Source organism: Rhinoderma darwinii, chromosome 2 (genome assembly GCF_050947455.1).
Source record: "Rhinoderma darwinii isolate aRhiDar2 chromosome 2, aRhiDar2.hap1, whole genome shotgun sequence".
NCBI lineage: Eukaryota > Metazoa > Chordata > Amphibia > Anura > Rhinodermatidae > Rhinoderma > Rhinoderma darwinii.
In genome coordinates this window covers 330,712,333-330,735,216 of record NC_134688.1, presented here as the reverse complement: position 1 = coordinate 330,735,216, position 22,884 = coordinate 330,712,333, and the positions used below count along the sequence as shown (strand labels likewise).

Here is a 22,884-nt window from a genome sequence, read left to right as displayed (position 1 = left end):
TTGAAGCCCTGGTACCTTCTCCTCTCGAGTAAAAAAAATGATGCCTAGGAAGAAAGTCCACAGTGCAAAAGAAAGCAGAGGCCCTGGCGGGGTGACTCAGAGAAACTGACTGAAAGAAACAACCTGGGGGCATGAAAACAAATTTGATTTTGTAACCCATAGAGACGACCTCGCAGACCTATGCTTCTGAGAGCCGTCCGATCTAAAAAACCCGAAAAGGAAAGAGCTTGCCCCCCCCAACCAAGCAGGCTCACGTGAGTGCTGAACTTCAGGCAGTGGTGGCCTAGTTGAAACCCTGTTTGGAGCGCTGAGGACATGGATGCCAGAAAGGACATGGCTTGAAGCTTGTTGAGCCAGCTTCCTCGTAGACTGGTGATGCAACAAAATAAAGAGAGACAGACAGTATCTACAGTAGATGGAATAGGCTGTGTAGGAGGCTGAGTGTCTGCCTTCTTGTGGCAGCAGCATATAACCATAGTCTTCTCTGTCCTCCCAGTGACACACTGATTGTGATTTAATTGAAACCACAAAAAATTCTGGTCAAATAATATTTGATCTCATATACCATTATTCCTTGACTCATGACTCAAATGGCTCATAGGATCACTTGGTTGGGTCCGAAACATAGCAGGTAGTAACTGTTCTTGCTAGTCATAGTGCAAGTAAGCTTTTGTTAAAGGGACTGTCCAGTTGTGAGCTTAAGGCGGGATTCACACGACCGGGTCGCGTCCGAGCCCGAGTGCCGGCCGGTAAAATCGGCCATTCTGCCCGGCCGGTTTGCATAAAGTTATGCATCCGTGCCGGGCAGATCCGGACAGTGACATCAGCGGCAACTCCTGAAGGGGAATCCCCATGTGTTCGGGGATTCCGCTTCAGGAGTTTCCCCTGATGTCACTGCCCAGATATGGACAGAGACATCAAGCGCTCTGTCCAGGAGCGGAATCCCCGAACACACGGGGATTCCGCTCCTTCAAGGAGCTAAAGTGCGGCTAGCACATAGCAGAGCGGGGAGATACCTCCCCGCTCTGCTATAGTGGCGTCGCTACAGTAGTAGCAGCAGCAGCAGCTGCTGCAGCTGCTAGCGGCGCCATCAAAGGTGTCGCCGGGCCAGGGCGCTTTTAAAACAAGCAGGAGAAGGGAGCCAGCGCAGTGCTCCCTTCCACCTGCTGTACACCCCGGCCCTGCCACACCGTGTACTGCGATGCCATTCGTCAGAATGGCATCAACTCCTCCTCCTCACATGCACTCTGCGCTGTGAGGAGGAGGAGATAGAGCGCAAGAGCCGGAAAACCCGGCCGTCACTCGGGACACATCCCGGTGATGGCCGGGTATTACCCGGCCCCATAGACTTCTATGGGAGCCGGGCGGCCGAGTACCCGGGCAAAAATAGAGCATGTCCTATTTTTTGACGGGCGGTTTTCCCGGCCGTCAAAAAATCGGTCGTGTGAATAGCCCCATTAGGGGTCTATTATTCCTAATGCAGCCGGGTGCCGGCCGATTTATGAACGGCCAGCACCCGGCCGGGAAACCCTGCCGTGTGAATGAGGCCTAAAAATGATATATACATCAGTGCCTACAGGTGATTCTTACCTTATTTATATAGAATGTTATAATAGTTTGCTGTGTCCAGCACATGGTCATGGCTTAGTAAGCTTTTGTTAAAGGGATTGTCCAGTTGTGAGCTTACATATTATATATACACATCAGTGCCTACAGGTGATGCTTACCTTATTTATATGGAATGTTATTCAAGTGACAAGAACTCTTTTATTGAAGTTGTGCAAAACAGTTTCACATCATGGTCAATAGACACGCTAATGTATGGAGTCAATTGTCATTCCATCCAAAGTAACCCTCAAAGCCCAAAATATTTGAATCCGGCAATTAGTAACTTTTGGGCCTAAATTAGATTCTAGCTCAGGTTATACCAAATGATGAAAAATCTAGCTAAGTGGGATCCCATGAAGCAAAAAATTTGAGGAAACCAAGACGCTCTCCCTAAAGATATGGACCTAATACCATGATGCAAAATTATTGTTGTTGGATTTGGATCTTCATGCCTTTGAAAACGATAGTCCCTAAACTAAGTATTAAGGGAGAGATGTATTAAGACTGCGCCTCTTACAAAATTAATCGCATCTTCGGCTGTCCGTGCGACACTAAATTAAATCTAGGCCAGTCAGGAGCTGGCATAGATTTCCACTATAATTTAGGCCAGCTTCTGGCTGAAATTATTGTAAATGTGTCGGACCATGGGTTGCCTTGCCACTTCTGCTAAGCCCCCACTTAAAAAAATAAAATGTTTTTTTGTGACATTTGATCCGTTTGCGACATTTCTACACCTGAAAGAGTTTGCGTGTTTTGTTGTATATACCATTATTTGTTTAGTCTAGTTAAAGAGGCTCTGTCACCAGATTTTGCAACCCCTATCTCCTATTGTAGCAGATCGGCGCTGCAATGTAGATACGAGTAACGTTTTTTTTTTAAAGTTATGACCATTTTTATATTTATGCAAATGAGGCTTTCTAAAGTACAACTGGGCGTGTTTAACCCGTTAGTGACCGGCCCATCGTGTTTCTACGTCGGTCACTAACGGGCCTTATTCCGATGCCATAGACTTTTTACGTCGCGGCATCGGAATAAGTTTACAGAGCAGGGAGCTGTCAAATCTCCCTGCTCTCAGCTGCTAGAGGCAGCTGAGGGCTGGGAGCGTCCCTGCTCTGCCGTGTGAGATCGATATTAGTATCGATCTCACACGTTTAACCCCTCAGATGCGGTGCTCAATAGCGAGCACCGCATCTGAGTGGTTTTGGAGAGAGGGAGGGAGCTCCCTCTCTCCCCCACCGACACCCGGCGATACGATCGCCGAGTGTCTGTGTCTCTAATGGCAGCCGGGGGTTTAATAAAGGCCCCCAGGCTGCCTGGAGTGAATGCCTGCTAGATCATGCCGTGGGCATGACCTAGCAGATGCCTGTCCGTGTTAAACGGACAGGCAGTAATACACTTATGTGTATTATAAATGCGATCGCAGAATCGCATATTAAAGTCCCCTAATGGGACTAGTAAAAAAGTGAAAAAAAAGTTTAATAAAGTTAATTAAAAAAAAAATGTGAAAAAAAATGAAAAACCCAGCTTTTCCCCTTACAAAATGCTTTACTATTAAAAAAACAAAATAAAGTTAAAAAGTTACACATATTTGGTATCGCCGCGTCCGTAACGACCCCGACTATAAATCTATTACATTATTTAACCCGCACGGTGAACGCCGTAAAAATAATAATAAAAAACTATGGAAAAATTGCTGTTTTCTGTGAATACTGACTTTAAAAAAATGTAATAAAAAGTGATCAAAAAGTCGCATCTACTCCAAAATGGTACCAATAAAAACTACAAGTCGTCCCGCAAAAAAAAAGCCCTCATACAACCGCATCTGCGAAAAAATAAAAACGTTACGGCTCTTCAAATATGGAGACACAAAAACAAATAATTTAGAAAAAAAAGCGTTTTTACTGTGTAAAAGTAGTAAAACATACAAAAACTATACAAATTTGGTATCGTTGCAATCGTAACAACCCGCTGAATAAAGTTATTGTGTTATTTATACCACACAGTAAACGGCGTAGATTTAGGACGCAAAAAAGAGTGGCGAAATTTCAGATTTTTTTCTATTCCCCCCCAAAAAAAGTTAATAAAAGTTAATCAATAAATAATATGTACCCCTAAAAATGGTGCTTTTAAAAAATCCAACTTGTCCCGCAAAAAACAAGACCTTATACAGCTATGTCGACGCAAAAATAAGAAGGTTATAGCTCTTGGAATGCGACGATTGAAAAACGTAAAAAATAGCTTGGTCATTAAGGTCCAAAATAGGCTGGTCATTAAGGGGTTAAAGTAAAAGTACAACAGGGCGTGTATTGTGTGTGTACATCTGGGCGTTTTTACTTCTTTTACTAGCTGGGCGTTGTGAATAGAAGTGTATGATGCTGACGAATCAGCATCATCCACTTCTCTTCGTTAACACCCAGCTTCTGGCAGTGCACAGACACACAGCGTGTTCTCGAGAGATCACGCTGTGGCGTCACTCACTTCCTGCCCCAGGTCCTGCATCGTGTCGGACGAGCGAGGACACATCGGCACCAGAGGCTACATTTGATTCTGCAGCAGCATCGGCGTTTACTTACCTGCAAACGCCGATGCTGCTGCAGAATCAACTGTAGCCTCTAGTGCCGATGTGTCCTCGCTCGTCCGACACGATGCAGGACCTGGGGCAGGAAGTGAGTGACGTCACAGCGTGATCTCTCGAGAACACGCTGTGTCTGTGCACTGCCAGAAGCTGGGTGTTAACGAAGAGAAGTGGATGATGCTGATTCGTCAGCATCATACACTCCCATTCACAACGCCCAGCTAGTAAAAGAAGTAAAAACGCCCCGATGTACGCACATAATACACGCCCAGTTGTACTTTTACTTTAAACACGCCCAGTTGTACTTTAGAAAACCTCATTTGCATAAATATAAAAATGGTCATAACTTGGCCAAAAATGCTCGTTTTAAAAAAAAACAAAAAAACTTTACTCTTATCTACATTGCAGCGCCGATCTGCTGCAATAGGAGATAGGGGTTGCAAAATCTGGTGACAGAGCCTCTTTAAGTTATGTGTCATTTTAACATACTAAGGATATGTTCACACAGACGGCTCGAAAATGCCTCCTATTGATTTCAATGGGAGGCGGAGCCTTCTTTTTCCCGCGAGCGGTAAAACCGCCTCGCGGGAAAAGGAAGCGACATGCCCTATCTTTGGGCATTTATGCCTCTGATCTCCCATCGACTTCAATGGGAGGCAGAGAAAGTGTATTTCGCTGTGTTTAATGGCCGTGGGCGAAAAATGCCGCGAAAATCGACGTGCAGGGAGAGGAAAATCTGCCTCAAACTTTCAAAAGGTATTTTGAGGAAGAAATTCCGCCTTCAAAAAAACTGAACATAGCCTAAATATCTGTGCCTTTATCTGTATCCCTAGAATTTACAACAACTATAGTATTTAGGGTATGTTCACACGAGGGCGTCCGTAACGGCTGAAATTACGGGGATGTTTCAGCCTGAAAAAATCCCCGTAATTTCAGCCGTAACGGCATGTGCAGGCGCTTGAACGCCGCGTCAATTAAGGACGTAATTGGCGCTGCTATTCATTGGAGTCAATGAATAACGGCTCCAATTACGGCCAAAGAAGTGACAGGTCACTTCTTTGGCGCGGGCGTCTATTTACGCGCCGTCATTTGACAGCGGCGCGTATATTACGCCTCGTAAAAACAGACAAACGTCTGCCCATTGCTTTCAATGGGCAGATGTTTGTCAGCGCTATTGAGGCGCTATTTTCGGACGTAATTCGGGGCAAAAACGCCCGAATTACGTCCGTAATTAGTGCGTGTGAACATACCCTTAAGTGTGCTTCACAGCGTTTCATCTGCTCTGACCACAGATGATTCTACTGGGCTCAAGAGTAGGTTAGCAACAAGCAAGGGAGTAATAATACATCATTGCAGGATCAGACTACACACAAGGTTTGTTTGTTCTAATCAAGGTTTGCAAAGTTGCTTCATTTTAGATTCATTAGAAAAAAACAACCTGGTTGCAAAGGTGCAAGTATCTATTCAGTATGACTTTACACCAAGTAGGCAAACAATAAATAAAAATAATATAAATCACAAATGAACAGAATAATTAGTTTTACTGAAGGGAAAGAAAGATCAAGTTAAAGAGGCTCTGTCACCACATTATAAGTGGCCTATATTGTACATGTGATCGGCGCTGTAATGTAGATTACAGCAGTGTTTTTTATTTAGAAAAACGATCATTTTTGATGGAGTTATGACCTATATTAGCTTTATGCTAATGAGTTTCTCAATGGACAACTGGGCGTGTTTTACTTTTTGGCCAAGTGGGCGTTGTGGAGAGAAGTGTATGACGCTGATCAATCAGTGACCAATCAGCGTCATACACTTCTCTCCATTCATTTACTCTGCAGATAGCGATATAGCTATATCGCCATTTGCAGCCACATACACAAACACTAACGTTACTGCAGTGTCTTGATAATGAATATACATTACCTCCAGCCAGGACGTGATGTGTATTCAGAATTCTGACCAATTCTCTGCACTTCTCTGTGAGTTACAGCACAGAACAGTGAGATCTCGCTGTAAATGACAGGTTACATCGTAATCTTGCGAGACTACCCCTACTATGCTGTAAATCACAGAGACGCTACAGAAGTGGTCAGGATTCTGAATACACATCCCGTCCTGGCTGGAGGTAATGTATATTCATTGTCAGGACACTGCAGTAACGTTACAGTGTGTTTATGTGGCTGCACATGGCGATATAGCTATATCTCTATCTGCAGAGTACATGAATGGAGAGAAGTGTATGACGCTGATTTGTCACTGATTGGTCAGCGTCATACACTCCTCTGTACAACGCCCACTTGGCCAAAAAGTAAAACACGTCCAGTTGTCCATTGAGAAAGTCATTAGCATAAAGCTAATATAGGTCATAACTCCGTCACAAATGATCATTTTTCTAAATAAAAAACACTGCTGTAATTTACATTACAGCGCCGATCACATCATGTACAATATAGGCCACTTATAATGTGGTGACAGAGCCTCTTTAAGGTCAGGTAGAAAAGTGGGATCCATAAAAATGTAATGAAGAAAAGAGAAGAGATCTAAATATATGAGTCAGTATAGAGCCACTGTTACAACATGTCATGTCAAAAGTTTTGTTCAGTTTGAGCCGGAGACACCCACCGATTGATAAAACAAAGGGCCTGAGACTGCGGCAATTAACTGAGCCCTGTGCCCTCCAACTCCTGTCTATCGGCCATATTCAACTCTCTCCTTAGAGAGCCAGTGGAAGCTGGGGTGATATTAAGCGATATTCCAACCATTAGCCTAATGATCAAACCATATATCTGGGTATGTACATCTGCAATGAGTGCATCAATGACCTCAATCATCTTATAATAAGCACCCAGCAAAAAAACCTTATGTCAAAATTAACCAGTTATTATTGTATAGTTCTCGATTTTTTTCAATGTTTGACAGTAATTCAGACACTGCTCCTGTCACACATTGTTCTCAATAATGTCTCCTGGCTTTCCGGCTTACTGTACTTAACAAATTGGCTTAATAAGTCAGTGTTACTAGAGGACAGACAGGTCAGAACACCAGCAATAAAGAATGATCCCACCAGGTGTTAGTGGCGACATGAACTTTAAATGAAAGTGCAAAAAATTAGGACCACAGTAAAAAAACAAAAACAAAAAAAGAAACCACTGCCCCCCTGAAACAGTCCCAAAAAATAAAATGTGCTAATGGCTCTAGATACACACACCAACCCTTCTTCTGAATGTGACTTACACCACCAAATCTCCACAGAAGAATGAAGATACAATGGAAGCGCTCAATGGCCACAGGCTATCTTACTATGGAAACATATTGAGTCGCCCCTCAGTAAATAATGCAGCTGGAAAAAAACAAACCTATTTATTAAGGAATCTGGAAGACTATATAAAAAAAATATATATAATAAGAGGTGCTGTATCTTTCCGGAGTTTCTCTTTGAGCTTTCAATTTCATTGCAAATTTTTACTTAATGGGATACTCCCATCTTGTAATGTTATGGTATATCATCAGGACATGCCATAACATTATGATCGGTGGGGGTTTGACCTCTGGGTCCCTTCCTGATCCCAAGAAGGAAGGGACCTGGGTCCCGTCAGCTTTTTTCTCTGCACAGCAGTGCTCCCAAGTGAATGCAGATGAACGGAAGCGTCAATGTGCAGGGAAAAGGCCACAGCGCTTACCTAATCATTCAGCGGATCTGTGAGGGTTCCGGCAGTCTGACCCACATTAAGCAGATCCGAACGATATGCTCTGAAGTTGCTTTGTATAACACGGATATATTTTTATGGTAAAATAAACAATGAACACCTTGTTAAGGAATTACTAGTAGTATATTAATGGACTGAATCATTTACAAGCACAGCCTGAAACGGTCTCTCTAAAGTCATGATGTACACTAGCATTTTAAATTTTAAATAAAACTAAATGTGGAAGAAAAAAAAACTGAGCAGTTATTCCTAGATGAGAAGAGTAGAGGACACTAGAGTCTTGGTTAGGTTGCAGCAATGTTTCTATTGGTACAATATAGAAAAGCTTCAGGGTAATCTATGGAGCAATAATACAACATTTGACAGTTTTCATGGTCATGTACTAACCCCGGTCTGTGCTGTAATGTGTGTGCATCCAACTATCTTCGCTCCCGCTAACGGTTTCTCACCATGTGCTCTTTTTCTCAGCGAGATTAAAGCCGTCATGTCTGTCAATATTGTAAAGGAGAAGTGTATCAGTAATGATGTGTTTTAACTAATGATAAACTTTGACGCCCCCCTTCTCCATGTACATCAGCAGTCACCTTGCTCTGCAATTTCAATCTCTCTCCGCCCGAACTCAGCTTGCTTGACGTTCTTGACGCAGAAGTCACTGCTGCCCTTCGAGGTGATTTGTTGTTTGTCACGAGGAGACATCTCATCATCTGAACTGTCTGTGTAGGAGGCGACTAACAGAAGAACAGCTCAAATAAATACGACATCCAATATAAATGAAAAATATGACATCCCATATATACCAACTATTAATTATATCTTCTTGCTTTAGTAAACAAGAGCGTAATAACAAAAGAGAAAACATAAAACGCGGCCTGCATGGAACAGTACAGGCTCTTATTTTATGTATATACCGGTGGTTTTTACTGTATCCAGGAGTAAACACACAGCACTATGGTCTGCCCTCCATTAGGTAACAGGGATATTGCTTCTTGTATTATATTAGATAAGTTACAATGGAGCACAAAAGGTTTGGTACACCCAAAAAAATCTGAACACCATTCTACACGTTTATATATATATAAATATATATATATATATATATATATATATATATATATATATATATACACACACACACACACACACACACACACACACAAAGCATGTATACATATAGAGACACATATATACACACACATAGACAGACAGTCAGACACAAGGCATGTATACATATATACACACACACACACACACACGCACACACAAGCACAGTCTACATAGAAATTTCAAATGTAATACATACAAATACAGTGCACTGCCTGTATTAAAGCCAACAGCTGCTTTTACAGGTTGTTACTGGAGACAGTCAGCAAGCATATAGCTTAGCTCCTAAAGGTTAGAGTTAGATTTCCCTACATTAAATACATGGATTACTGAGTACATGGTGTCTGTTGACTTTTCGGATATTGGAAATCCTGTGAGGATTCAGTTCTGGAGCATACGGAGTTGTAAATTTGACTAAATAATACGAGCGGATCCTCTGGATAAGTGCAAGATAAGTTTATCAACTTTTTTTGTGGATTAATGGGATACTATGAACAGCCGTCGAGGCACTAAACCAAGGGTCCATTAGCTCCATTTGACTCTGACTGTAGCCGTCTCTAACTTGGATTGGTGGAGAAACCCATTGTGGTTGGTCATTAAGATGCGCAAAATAATATATGTATATTTATAAACGTATACACACACAAACATACCAGAACTATAGCTGTCAGTGGATGACTGAGAGATTGAGCGTGACAGAGATCTGCGTCCAGTCTTTGTTGGAAACTTGCTAAACTCCTGCATATCATCTGCAAACTGGATCTGCTTCAAGGAAGAGAAAAAGTTATATGAAATTAGGAAAATGGCACAGTATTTATGTAACGCATGGACATCACTTCTTCCTCTTTCACACTTGGCCCACAGTTTTATGTTTGACAGTTTCGCTGACATAGGTGAAGACATGTAATTCATGGATGAAGAGGAAGCAACATCTCACAGTCGTCTTACTGCGACCGCACTGTTTTCTTTGTTGTACATTTTAGAAAGACTTTTAAAAGTGGCAGAAAGTTGCATGCTGGTGTTTAGGAATATTTACATTTATTTTCTAACACTTCAGTGACTAGATAAATATACCGTGTCAATGAAGTCTTTCAACCTGTCGTCCTTGCTGTTCTATGCCAATATATACCACTTGCGTCAAATTCATATAACGTTTGTATGCACCTTCTGCACGTCTAATGAAATTTAACATAAAACTGTTGGCAAAATTCAGAAACGTGCACTATGCGGTATACAAAAATAATTATCTCGATCTCATTCTCACATATTCGAGTGGAAAACGCATAGTTACTGCGGTCGTGGTCTCAAGGCCCCATGTTTGACACGGTTACTTGAAGCTCTGTGGCTTTTTAAAGTTCCTGCTTACACAATGTGGTACAGCCGCAGTATTTGTGATGCGGTACCTGCTACTACCTGGAGCACCATTACCACTACATAACTCACAGTGCATCTGGTGGGGTTTTAGGAAGGTGATCTGTGATAGACAAGGCTACTATTCCATGTTAAAGGCTGTAGTCTCAGAGCACTAGCAGCTTTGATGCGTCTGGTGGGGCTTTTATTCAGGCCAGCAGTCATAGACCGGGCTACTACTCTGTGTGTGACATGCAGCAGCACCTAATCCCTATACGAAGGCTGCTCGTAACATACAGCAGAATTATCTGCCACTTTAGATCATTGCTCAATATGAAAAATGACCATGGTGTTTATGAGCAGCTGAATACTGATTATATATCCGATTTGCCTTCAAATGACATGCTGCTACTGTCTCCTTGAACTGTTTTATTAAATGAAAAGATGTATGCTTAAAATTGTCCTATATCATCATCAGCGCAGAAGGTCTCAAGACACATTTCAGTAAGGTCTTATTCACACTAACGTATTTCAGATCCGGTTGCCGTCCGTTTCAATAATGGACAGCACACTGACCAATGCAATTCAATGGGGTCATTCACACATATGTGTTTTTTTCACGGATCTTGTGTCCTTTGCGAGAAACTCCCTGCAAGTCTTATTCTGGTCCATTTTTGCAGACCACTTCGCCCATTGAAGTCAATAGATGCGTGAAAAAAAACAGACCGCAAACGGACGACATCTGTGTGCTGTCCGCTTTTCAAGGAAAGTTGCTACGGAAATAGAAAAAAAAGTGAAACCAGAATGCGGACGAGAAACTCGGATGACATGCATGCGTAAAACAGGGACACACAGAACGCACACGGACATACACACGGAAGTAAAACGGTTTGTTTTTCACGGACGCAATTGAGACACGCAGGGAGGAAAGCTCAGTATATGCAGGAATTTCTGCATACGACAATATTAGTAAGATTCCTTCTGTCGCTACCTGAAATTGGGAACGTTCTGGAGAAATAAGGGCTGTTCTGGAATCCACGTGCTGTAGTATCAGCAATGAAGTGCAGGAATCCACACACTGAGCTGTGGATTATCAGTACGTAATCCTTACCCTCTGCATCGGCCTGAGCAATACTTAGCAAATTCTAAAAATATTAAATATATCCAAAGCAGCTTAAAGAGGTTCTAGAGTTAAACCAGCATCCGTCAGAGATCTGAACAATGGGGGGAGCAGCACAGAGTCTTACGGATTAACGCACAAGACCTCACAATGCAAACATGGGGGCAGGGTGCTTGTATAACTGAAATGCAAGTTTTTAATTCCACAACGAAGGTGCAGTCAACAACGTAAAATGTCAGGAACATCAAGACAGACAAAGACCAGAAGTAAAAGTATTCAGCTTCTGAAAGGGAGGAATGAAAGGAACACACACACTGTATATACACAGGTATATATGGATATTTATCTATATGTACACTATATAACACTAAATAAAACCTGACACTTTATACAATGAAATTGTAATATGTACAAAGCGCTTTGAAAGAGCTAACAAAGCAAACATTCCCTTCTCCCCTCCTAAACTGACCTACGGAGAAAAAAAAAAAACAAAAACTGCAAATCTCAGTTTTAAAAGTAACTATACATAAAATGCAGAATGTATGTGGCGATTTGAAGACATTATAGATCATATATTACTATTTGATACATAGAGGACTGTATACAGTGAAGGAAATAAGTATTTGATCCCTTGCTGATTTTGTAAGTTTGCCCACTGTCAAAGTCATGAACAGTCTAGAATTTTTAGGCTAGGTTAATTTTACCAGTGAGAGATAGATTATATAAAAAAAAAAAAAAAAAAAAATATCACATTGTCAAAATTATATATATTTATTTGCATTGTGCACAGAGAAATAAGTATTTGATCCCTTTGGCAAACAAGACATAACCCCTTAGTGTCTAAGCCTGTTTTGGCCTTAACCCCTTAGTGTCTAAGGCCGGATTCACACGAGCGTTGCGTTTTTGCGCGCGCAAACGCAGCGTTTTGCGCGCGCAAACACTATTTGACAGCTGCGTGTGTCATCCGTGTCTGATGCGCGGCTGCGTGATTTTCGCGCAGCCGGCATCATAGAGATGAGGCTTGTCGACGCCCGTCACTGTCCAAGGTGCTGAAAGAGCTAAATCTTTCAGCACCCTCGACAGTGAATGCCGAACACAACAGCGAAAAACATGTAAAAAAAAAAGATAAAGTTCCTACTTACCGAGAACTTCCCGGCCGTTGCCTTGGTGACGCGTCCTTGGTGACGCGCCTCTCTTGACATCGAGCCCCACCTCCTTGGATGACGCGGCAGTCCAAGTGACCGCTGCAGCCTGTGATTGGCTGCAGCCTGTGCTTGGCCTGTGATTGGCTGGAGCTGTCACTTGAACTGAAGTGTCATCCCGGGAGGTCGGACTGCAGGAAGGAGACAGGAGTAATCGGTAAGTTAGAACTTCGGTTTTTTTTACAGGTTCATGTATTTTGGGATCGCAAGTCACTGTCCATGGTGCTGAAAGAGTTTAACTCTTTCAGCACCATGCACAGTGAATGTCTCCCGACGTCGCGGACCGGAATTTTTTTTGCCGAGTTCGGCCAAAACGAGTTTGGCCGAACCCGGTGAAGTTAGCTTCGGTTGTCGGGTTTCGCTAATCGCAAAGACACTCCGTTTGGATGTTCGGAAACAGAAAAGCACGTGGTGCTTTTCTGTTTACATTCATCCTTTTGACAGCTGTTGCGCAAACACGCAGTTCGCACGGAAGTGCTTCCGTGCGACATGCGTGGTTTTCACGCACCCATTGACTTCAATGGGTGCGTGATGCGTTGAAAACGCTGAATCAACGGACATGTCGTGAGTTTTTTGCAACGGAGCAACGCTGCGCAAAAAACGCTGCCATGTCTGCACGGCCCCATTGTCTAATATAGCTACGGGCAACGCACGTGAAAATCACGCGCGTTGCACGCGCGTATTTTACGTTCGTCTGAATAAGCCCTAAGCCTGTTTTGGCCTTGTGGACACAGCCGATTTTTGCAAATCTGACATGTGTTACTTTATGTGGTAATAACTGCAGAATGCTTTTGCCTATCCAAGCGATTCTGAGACTGTTTTCTCGTGACATGTTGTACTTTATGATGCTGAAAATTTTTTGCCGTTAAATTCAATATTTATTTGTAAAAAACACCAAAATGTAGAGAAAATTTGCAAAAATCTGCATTTTTCTAAATTGTATGTATCTGTATGTAAAGATAGTAATACCACACAAAATATTAACTAGTTAACACTTCCTATATGTCTACTTTATGTTTGCAGCGTTTTTTAAATGTCCTTTTATTTTTCTAGGACGTTACAAGGCTTAGAACTTTAGCTAGAATTTCTCGCATTTTCAAGAAAATTTCAAAAGGCTATTTTTTCAGGGACCAGTTCAGATCTGAAGTGGCTTTGAGGGACTTATATATTAGAAAGTCCCCAAAAATCACCCCATTTTAAAAACTGCACACCTCAAAGTATTCAAAATAGCATTCAGAAAGTATTTTAACCCTTTAGGCATTTCACAGGAAATAAAGCAAAGTAGAGGTGAAATGTACAAATTTCAATTTTTTTTTTAATGAAATTCATTTGTAATACATTTTTTCTGTAACACAGAAGGTTTTACGAGAGAAACGCAACTCAATACTTATTGCCCAGATTCTGCAGTTTTTAGAAATATCCCACATGTGGCTCTAGTGCGGTAATGGACTGAAACAAAGGCCTCCGAAGCAAAGGGGCACCTGGTGGATTTTGGTGCCTCTATTTTATTAGAATATATTTTATGCACCATGTCAGGTTTGAAGAGGTCTTGTGGTGCCAAAACCGTGGAAACCCCCCAAAAGTGACCCCATTTTGGAAAATACACCCCTCAAGGAATTTTCCAAGAGGTATAGTGAGCATTTTTAGCCCACAGGTTTTTTGCTAAATTTATTGGAACTGGTCTGTGAAAATGAAAATCTACTTTTTTTCTGAAAAAAACATACAATGTTTTTACAAGGAATAAAGGAGAAAAAGCAGCCCAACATTTGTAAAGCAATGTCTCCCAATTACGGCAATACCCCATATGTGGTAATAAACTGCTGTTTGGACCCACGGCACGCCTCAGAAGGGAACGAGGGCCATTTGGATTTTGGAGCGCATATTTTGCTGGAATGGTTTTCGGTGCCATGTCATGTTTGCAAAGCCCTGGAGGGACCATAACAGTGGAAACTCCCCAAAAGTGACCCCATTTTGGAAACTACACCCCTCAAGGAATTTTTCTAGGGGTATAGTGAGCATTTTGACCCTACACGGTTTTTGCTGAATTTATGGAAATTATGCCGTGAAATTGAAAATCTAAATTTTTTCTAATAAAATGTAGTTTTAGCTCAGATTTTTTCATTTTTACAATAGATAAAGGAGAAAAAACACCCCAATATTTGTAAAGCAAACTCTTCTGAGCACAGCAATACCCCATATGTGGTAAGAAACTGCTGTTTGGACACATGGCGGAAGTTAGAAAGGACAGAGCGCCATTTGACTTTTGGAGCTCAAGCTTTGTTGGAATGGTTTGCGGCCCCATGTCACATTTGCAAAGCCACTGAGGGGCCAAAATAGTGCAAACGCGGCAAAAGTGACCCCATTTGGGAAACTATACCCCTCGTTGAATTTATCTAGCAGTATAGTGAGCATTTTGACCCCACAGTTTTTTTGCTGAATTATTGGAATTATGCAATGAAAATGAAAATCTACATTCTTTCCACTAAAATTTTGAATTTTTTTCATTTTCACAAGGAATAAAGGAGAAAAAGCGCCCCAAGAATTGTAAACCAATTTCTCCCGAGTACGGTAATAATCCATATGTGGTCATAAACTGCTAATTGGATACACCACAGGGCTCAGAATGGCAGGAGTGCTACTTGGCATGTAGATTTTGGTTGATTGTTTTTTGGGCGCCATGTCGCATTTGGAGACCCTGAGGTACCCGTACAGTAGAAACCCCTGAGAAGTGACTCCATTTTGGAAACTATACCCCTCAGGGTAATCATCTAGGGGTGTATTGAGCATTTTGATCCCACAGGTGTTTCATAGATTGTATTAGAATGAGGTAGTATGAAAATGAAAAAATTTTTTTTTCCACAAGGGGTAATAGGAGAAAAAACAACACATAATTTGTTACCCAATTTCTCCCGAATACGGCAATACCCCATGTGTGGCCCTAAACTGCTGTTTGAGCACATGGAAGAGCTCAAAATGGAAGGAGTGCCATGTGGCTTTTAGAGCACAGATTTTGCTGGACTGGTGTATGGGCGTCATGTCGCATTTGCAGAGCTCCCTTAGGTACCAGAGTAGAGTGTAAAACCCTGAGAAGTGACCACATTTTGTAAACTACACCCCTCAAGGCATTTATCATTTGCCTGGACATATGACAGGGCTTAGGAGTGAAAGGCGCATGTGAGACCTATTTTGGTGATTTTCGCAGCATTAGCCCGCAATGGCAGGGCTCTGGGGTCAAATAGTAAAACAAACCCCCAAGTAGTGACCCCCATTTTGGAAACTGCGCCCCTGAAGGCATTTTATTAACGGGTGTAGTGAGCATTTTGACCACTCAGGTTTTTTTTTTCTACGATACATGAATGCTCAGTGGATGGTGCAAAGTGAAAATTGCAAATTTCCACAGGTATGTGCCATTTTAGTGCACAATATTTTGTGCCCAGTTCATGCCACTGAAGACAAATACCTCAAACTGTTAAGCGGGTATGCCATTTATGTGGACGTAAACTGCCCGTTGGGCACGTTGCAGGGCTCAGAAGGGAGGGAGCGCCATTTGTCTTTTGGAGCGCATATTTTGCTTAGTGGTAGTTTTTTTGGGGGTTTTGCTGGTATTTCAGTTTATTATGTGGTGGCATATGTAAGCTGTGCGGAGTACATCAGGGGCATAATAAGAGGGTATAATAATGGGGTAAATAAATAATAATTCATAGATATGTGGCCGGTGTCGCACTGATAAATGGTGCCAGATCTTATCTGCTTTTTGAACACTCACGCACATTTTGCATCTACATATCCTGAGAGACAGAACTTTTTTTTTTCTCCACCGGAGCTGGGTGAGGGCTTATTTGTTGCGGGACAATCTGTAGTTTTCATTGGTACCATTTTGGGGTACATGCAATTTTTTTGATCACTTTGTATTTCATTTTTTTGGCAAGCCAGGTGACCAAAAACCTGCAATTCTGATGTTTTTTATAATTTTTTTTTTTACGGCGTTCGCCATGCGCTATGAGTGACAATTTTACTTTATTCTGCAGGTCAGTACGACTACGGCGATACCAGAAATATATAGTTTCTCTTATGCTTTGCAGCGTCTGCACAATAAAATCACTTTTGTTTGAAATTTATTTCTTGTGTCATCATATTCTGAGAGCGATAACTTTTTTATTTTTCCGTCAAAAAAGCTGCGGGAGGGCTTGTTTTTTGCGGGACGGGCTTTGTAATGGTATAATTTTGGGGTACATGCAACTTTTAGATCCCTTCTTTTATTCTGTTTTGCGAGGGGTAGTGACTAACAAACAGCGATTGTGGAATAGCTTTTATTAACATTTTTTACGGTGTTCACCGTACGGGTAAAATAGCGTGATATTTTTATAGTTTGGGTAGTTACGGACGCGGGGATACCACATATGTGTACTTTTTTTAATGTTTTTTTGTTTTTCCTATAATAAAAGACTTATTATAGGAAAAAAGGTTGTTACAGTGTTTTTTTAAACTTATTTTTTTCATGAAACTTATTTTTTGTAACTTTTTTACAACATTTTTCTTAAAGAGACTCTGTCACCACATTATACGTGCCCTATCTCCTACATAAGGAGATCGGCGCTGTAATGTAGGTGACAGTAATGCTTTTTATTAGAAAAAAACGATCTTTTTTCACAACGTTAGGAGCGGTTTTGGTTTATGCTAATGAGCTTTCTTAATGCCCAAGTGGGCGTACTTTTACTTTCGACCAAGTGGGCGTTGTACAGGAGGAGTGCATGACGCTGACCAATCGGCATCATGCACTCCTCTCCATTCATTTACACTGCACTAGCGATATAGTTATATCACTATGTGCAGCTACATACACAAACCCTAACATTACTACAGTGTCCTGATAATGAATACACATGACCATCCAGCCTGGACGTCATGTGTACTCAGAATCCTGACACTTCTGACTCTTTTTTTGTGAGATTCCGGCAAGTGAAACCAAATCTCGTTTAGCTCCGTGATCTCGCGAGATTTGGTTTCACTTGCCGGAATCTCACAAAAAAAAGAGTCAGAAGTGTCATGATTCTGAGTACACATGACATCCAGGCTGTATTTCATGTGTATTCATTATCAGGACACTGTAGTAATGTTAGGGTTAGTGTTTGTAGCTGCACATAGTGATATAACTATATCGCTAGTGCAGTGTAAATGAATGTAGAGGAGTGCATGATGCCGATTGGTCAGCGTCATGCACTCCTCTGTACAACGCCCACTTGGTCGAAAGTAAAAGTACGCCCACTTGGACATTAAGAAAGCTCATTAGCATAAACCAAAATCGCTCCTAACGTTGTGAAAATAGATCGTTTTTTTTAATAAAAAGCAGAACTGTCACCTACATTACAGCGCCGATCTGCTTATGTAGGAGATAGGGCACTTATAATGTGGTGACAGAGCCTCTTTAACTTGTTTTACCTTTTTTTTGTGTCCCACTAGGGAACTTGAAGGCATGAAGCCCTGATCACTATTCTAATACACTGCAGTACCTACATAGTGCAGTGTATTAGAGCTGTCAGCTACTCACTGATAGCAAGCCTATTAGGCTTCGCCTCCCGGCGGGGCCTAATAGGCTTCCGTACTAGGAAGTGATTGTTAGGCTACGGTTGCCATAGTAACCACCGGAAGACCCGCGGGTGCCGATGGTTGTCATTAGCAACCATAGCGTGCGATCTAATCACTTATATGATCGCTGCATCTAAGGGGTTAATCGGCCGGATAGGAGCCTAGCTCTGGTCCTGGCCGTTCGAGCACAATGTCAGCTGTGACAAACAGCTGACACCCGCGCCCGTGGCAACCATCGTGGTTGCCGACAGGCTACAAGACACTTCGATGCATCGATCGATGCATCGAAGGAGTTAATCGGCCGGATCGGAGCTTAGCTCCGGTCCTGGCCGTTGCAGAGTGGTGCCGGACATCTGATTACCGGCGGTGATAGCGCTGGCTCAAGCTGAGCCAGCGCCATCACATACACCACGTCATTGAGCTGTGATTGGTCAGTCTGCTTTGACTGGCCAATCACAGCGATCGCCGGCAGGAGACCGCTGTGAATGGTCCCCTGCTGTCTTACTGTGCCGGTCAACGGTCATAAACAGTTGACGGCACAGTTCTGTCACCTTGTCCTTTGACAGGGTGACAGTTTTTAGCCAGGACGCACCGGTACGTCCCTGTGCCTTAAAGCACTTCAATGCAGGACGTACCGGTGCGTCCTGGTGCGTTAAGGGGTTAATACTTGGTGGCAAAACCCTTGTTGGCAAGCAAAGCACTCAGACATTTTTTTGTAGTTGATGATGAGGTTTGCACACATGTTAGATGGAATTTTGGCCCACTCCTCTTTGCAGATCATCTGTAAATCATTAAGATTTCGAGGCTGTCGCTTGGCAACTCGGATCTTCAGCTCCCTCCATAAGTTTTCGATGGGATTAAGGTCTGGAGACTGGCTAGGCCACTCCATGACTTTAATGTGCTTCTTTTTGAGCCACTCCTTTGTTGCCTTGGCTGTATGTTTCGTGTCATTGTCGTGCTGGAAGACCCAGCCACGAGCCATTTTTAATGTCCTGGTGGAGGGAATGAGGTTGTCACTCAGGATTTGACGGTACATGGCTCCATCCATTCTCCCATTGATGCGGTGAAGTAGTCCTGTGCCCTTAGCAGAGAAACACCCCCAAAACAATGTTTCCACCTCCATGCTTGACAGTGGGGACGGTGTTCTTTGGGTCATAGGCAGCATTTCTCTTCCTCCAAACACGGCGAGTTGAGTTAATGCCAAAGAGCTCAATTTTAGTCTCATCTGACCACAGCACCTTCTCCCAATCACTCTCAGAATCATCCAGATGTTCATTTGCAAACTTCAGATGTGCCTTCTTGAGCAGGGGGACCTTGCGGGCACTGCAGGATTTTAATCCATTACGGCGTAATGTGTTACCAATGGTTTTCTTGGTGACTGTGGTCCCAGCTGCCTTGAGATCATTAACAAGTTCCCCCCGTGTAGTTTTCGGCTGAGCTCTCACCTTCCTCAGGATCAAGGATACCCCACGAGGTGATATTTTGCATGGAGCCCCAGATCGATGTCGATTGACAGTCATTTTGTATGTCTTCCATTTTCTTACTATTGCACCAACAGTTGTCTCCTTCTCACCCAGCGTCTTACTTATGGTTTTGTAGCCCATTCCAGCCTTGTGCAGGTCTATGATCTTGTCCCTGACATCCTTAGAAAGCTCTTTGGTCTTGCCCATGTTGTAGAGGTTAGAGTCAGACGGATTAATTGAGTCTGTGGACAGGAGTCTTTTATATAGGTGACCATGTAAGACAGCTGTCTTTAATGCAGACACCAAGTTGATTTGGAGCGTGTAACTGGTCTGGAGGAGGCTGAACTCAATGGTTGGTAGGGGATCAAATACTTATTTCTCTGTGCACAATGCAAATAAATATATATAATTTTGACTGTGATTTTCTGTTTTTTTTTTTTATATAATCTATCTCTCACTGGTAAAATTAATCTAGCCTAAAAATTCTAATCTGTTCATGACTTTGACAGTGGGCAAACTTACAAAATCAGCAAGGGATCAAATACTTATTTCCTTCACTGTATGTATAATAAATAGTAAAGCACATTATTCATTGCTGTATGTATATAAACACTATTATTTGACAGAATAAATGTCAGATTTCAGTAAACAGTGAAGTGGGTTAGGCCACATTCACACATTGCAGATTTGGTCAGTAATTTGCATTAGTTTTTTAAAAATAAAATCAGGAGTGGATGCAAAGAAGGGAAGAAGTATAAATATCTCCATTATATTTCTCCATTTATATTTAGGATCCAGTCATGATTTTAGCTTACAAATACTTATGCAAAATGCTGACAATGTGTGAATAAGGCCTCATACTTCGCTTCTTTCACACTTCTGCATAGGCTTAAATGATGCATCGAAATATCAATACTATTTCGATGCTGTGCACCATCAAACGATTCAATACCGTGAATTCATGCATTTCGATACTAAGCTGAAAGACTGCACAGCTTAGTATTTGTAAGGGCCTGTTCACAGCCGCGTTTGCTCTCTTTTGACGGATTCCGTCAGAGTTTTCCGTCAGAGGAACCCATCAACGGAAAGGCAAACGTAAACCATAGCTTCCGTTTGCATTACCATTGATTTCTATGGTAATGCTCCCGTTGCTAATTGTTTCCGTTTGTCTCCATTCCGTAAGATTTCAGTTTTTATTGACAGCATCAATAGCGCAGTCGACTGCGCTATTGATTTCGTCAATAAAACAGAAACCTTACGAAACAGAGACAAACGGAAACCATTAGCAACGGAAGAATTACCATAGAAATCAATGGTAAAGAAGAGGCCGTACTGCAGACCAAAAGAGAAAATAAGGGGAGGCCTCCATGACTGGAATAGTTGGGAGGGAATCAGAGTTGGCTGGCCTATGAGAGTCGGGTAAGGATAGTAGGAGGGCTTGAGGGAAGTAGGGGTGGGGATTGAAGGGGAGGTACCTGTTTTCCTGTTGTGCTCTTCTCTCTCTTCGCCAGGACACAGAAGCAGGAGCATGTTTGTTACCCCTGCTGCGTCTGACGAGGAGGCTATGGAGATGTTGCGGGCCGCGGCAGCCTCTCAGGGTCCTGGATGGCTCGGAGCACGAGTGGCGACGCTGCTGCAGGGACAATCGGGCGCTCCGGTCCAGGAGCGAGCAGAGTCGTCTGGAGCAAGCGGGGAGCGCTCTGTCATGCCGGTGGTCGCGGGGCTGCTGGAGCAGGCCGAGGTACAGGACCGGCGTACCAGGGGGTCGGGCAGGAGAAGAGGAGAGCCCGTTTCCCCCATGACTCAGGCCAGTGCTGGCACTCCCGGCGTGACGCGCAGCACGAGGCGCTCGCGCCCGCCCGCAAGGCTGAGTCCTGAAGACATCCCGCGGGCGCGGCGGCGCAAGAGGAGCCCCTCAGTGGACCCTGCAGGCCAGACCCCAGGGCGGCCTGCCGCTGCTCTTCCGTCTGGTCCTGGGAGGAATCCCAAAACGCGGCAGCGCCCGGCGGCAGCGGCGAGGAGGACGCGGCCTTCACTTCCGGTCACATCCTCTCCTTCTTCAGTACGTGGCGGAAGGGCAACGGCGACCCTGCATGGCGATGTGCCAGCCAGAGGGTCGGCTCATGGTGTCGTCGAGGTGGAAAGGAGCAGAGGTCGCAGGATGAGGTCGGTGGTTGGAGTGCCAGGGACGGAACAGCTTGGAGCTGGTTCAGCGGGACGGATGAGGCATGATCTGGAGCTCGGCCAGTTGGATGATGCGATGTCACCCCCCCTTTTCTCCGACGGAAATCGGAATTCCCCGTGCACACATTGCCAATGCGGACAGCGCCAGAGGGAGTCCGGAGCATTGGAGGACGGTGAGCGGCGGGCCTCTCCACGTGGACATGGGGGTCTGGCTGACGGGTTCACAGCCCCTGGGCAGCCTGGTGAGTTGACACCTACGTTACCATTTCCAGCTTTATTGATGTCGGGTATCGGTGTAGAGGGTGTCGCGTCGGCGGGCGTCGCGGCGGAGTCGGGGGTCCCGTCATTACAGGCGGGTGCGGGGGATAGTTTGGCGGAGTTAGTGGGATGTTTAAAAGTGTTGGTGGGGCGGCTAGGTGGTTTCCCTTCCCAAGAACCGTCAGGTGTGGCGCCGGCCGCGGTGTGGGGGGGCAGTGTTGGAAGCGCTCCGGTTCTTCAAAACGGTGGGGGGTTGACTGCCGGGGCAGCGGTGGCAGCGGCGGTTCAAACAGACTCGCCAAAGGAGGTTGATAGGGTGCGTCTTGATGATCGTGCGCGCGGGGAGGTTTACGTTTGTTATGAGGGCCCGTTAGGGGCGCATTTAAAGCAGGAGGTAAAGGAAAGGATTTGGAAAGACGAGTATGTGGAGATTTTTTCCTTGCTTCCGCTGGAGAAGTTTAATTTAGATAAGGTGAAGCGGGATGAAACAAAAAAGGATGAGGAAGAAAAGAGACGGTACAGGTTGATTCCAAAAACGTTCGTCAATTGGATGCAGGCTTTTGCAATTTTGGCGAGTGTTATTGGGGAAAAGGCGCCAGATAATTGTTCCGGCTTGATTTGTTATTTGGATGCGGTGGGGGAGGCGCATCGGGTTTATGGGGGCCAGGCCTGGCTTCGTTACGATGAGCAGTTTCGGCAGAGGAAAGCGGTGCGGCCGAATATACGGTGG

General features: G+C 43.6%; 1 protein-coding gene across 3 annotated transcripts in view; it reads right to left on the bottom strand.

Moving 5' to 3' along the window:
• Positions 1–22,884, bottom strand: part of AHCYL1 (adenosylhomocysteinase like 1) — an 89,899-nt gene that overhangs the window by 48,597 nt on the left and 18,418 nt on the right. For 2 of the 3 annotated variants that reach the window (XM_075853662.1, XM_075853661.1), the window contains exons 2-4: positions 9,645–9,756; positions 8,475–8,618; positions 8,278–8,378 (exon numbers count right to left, since the gene is read on the bottom strand). In XM_075853662.1, the coding sequence (XP_075709777.1) occupies positions 8,278–8,378; positions 8,475–8,618; positions 9,645–9,756 (357 nt within the window). The remainder of the gene's footprint in view (positions 1–8,277; positions 8,379–8,474; positions 8,619–9,644; positions 9,757–22,884) is intronic. The other variant, XM_075853663.1, reaches the window with a different exon arrangement.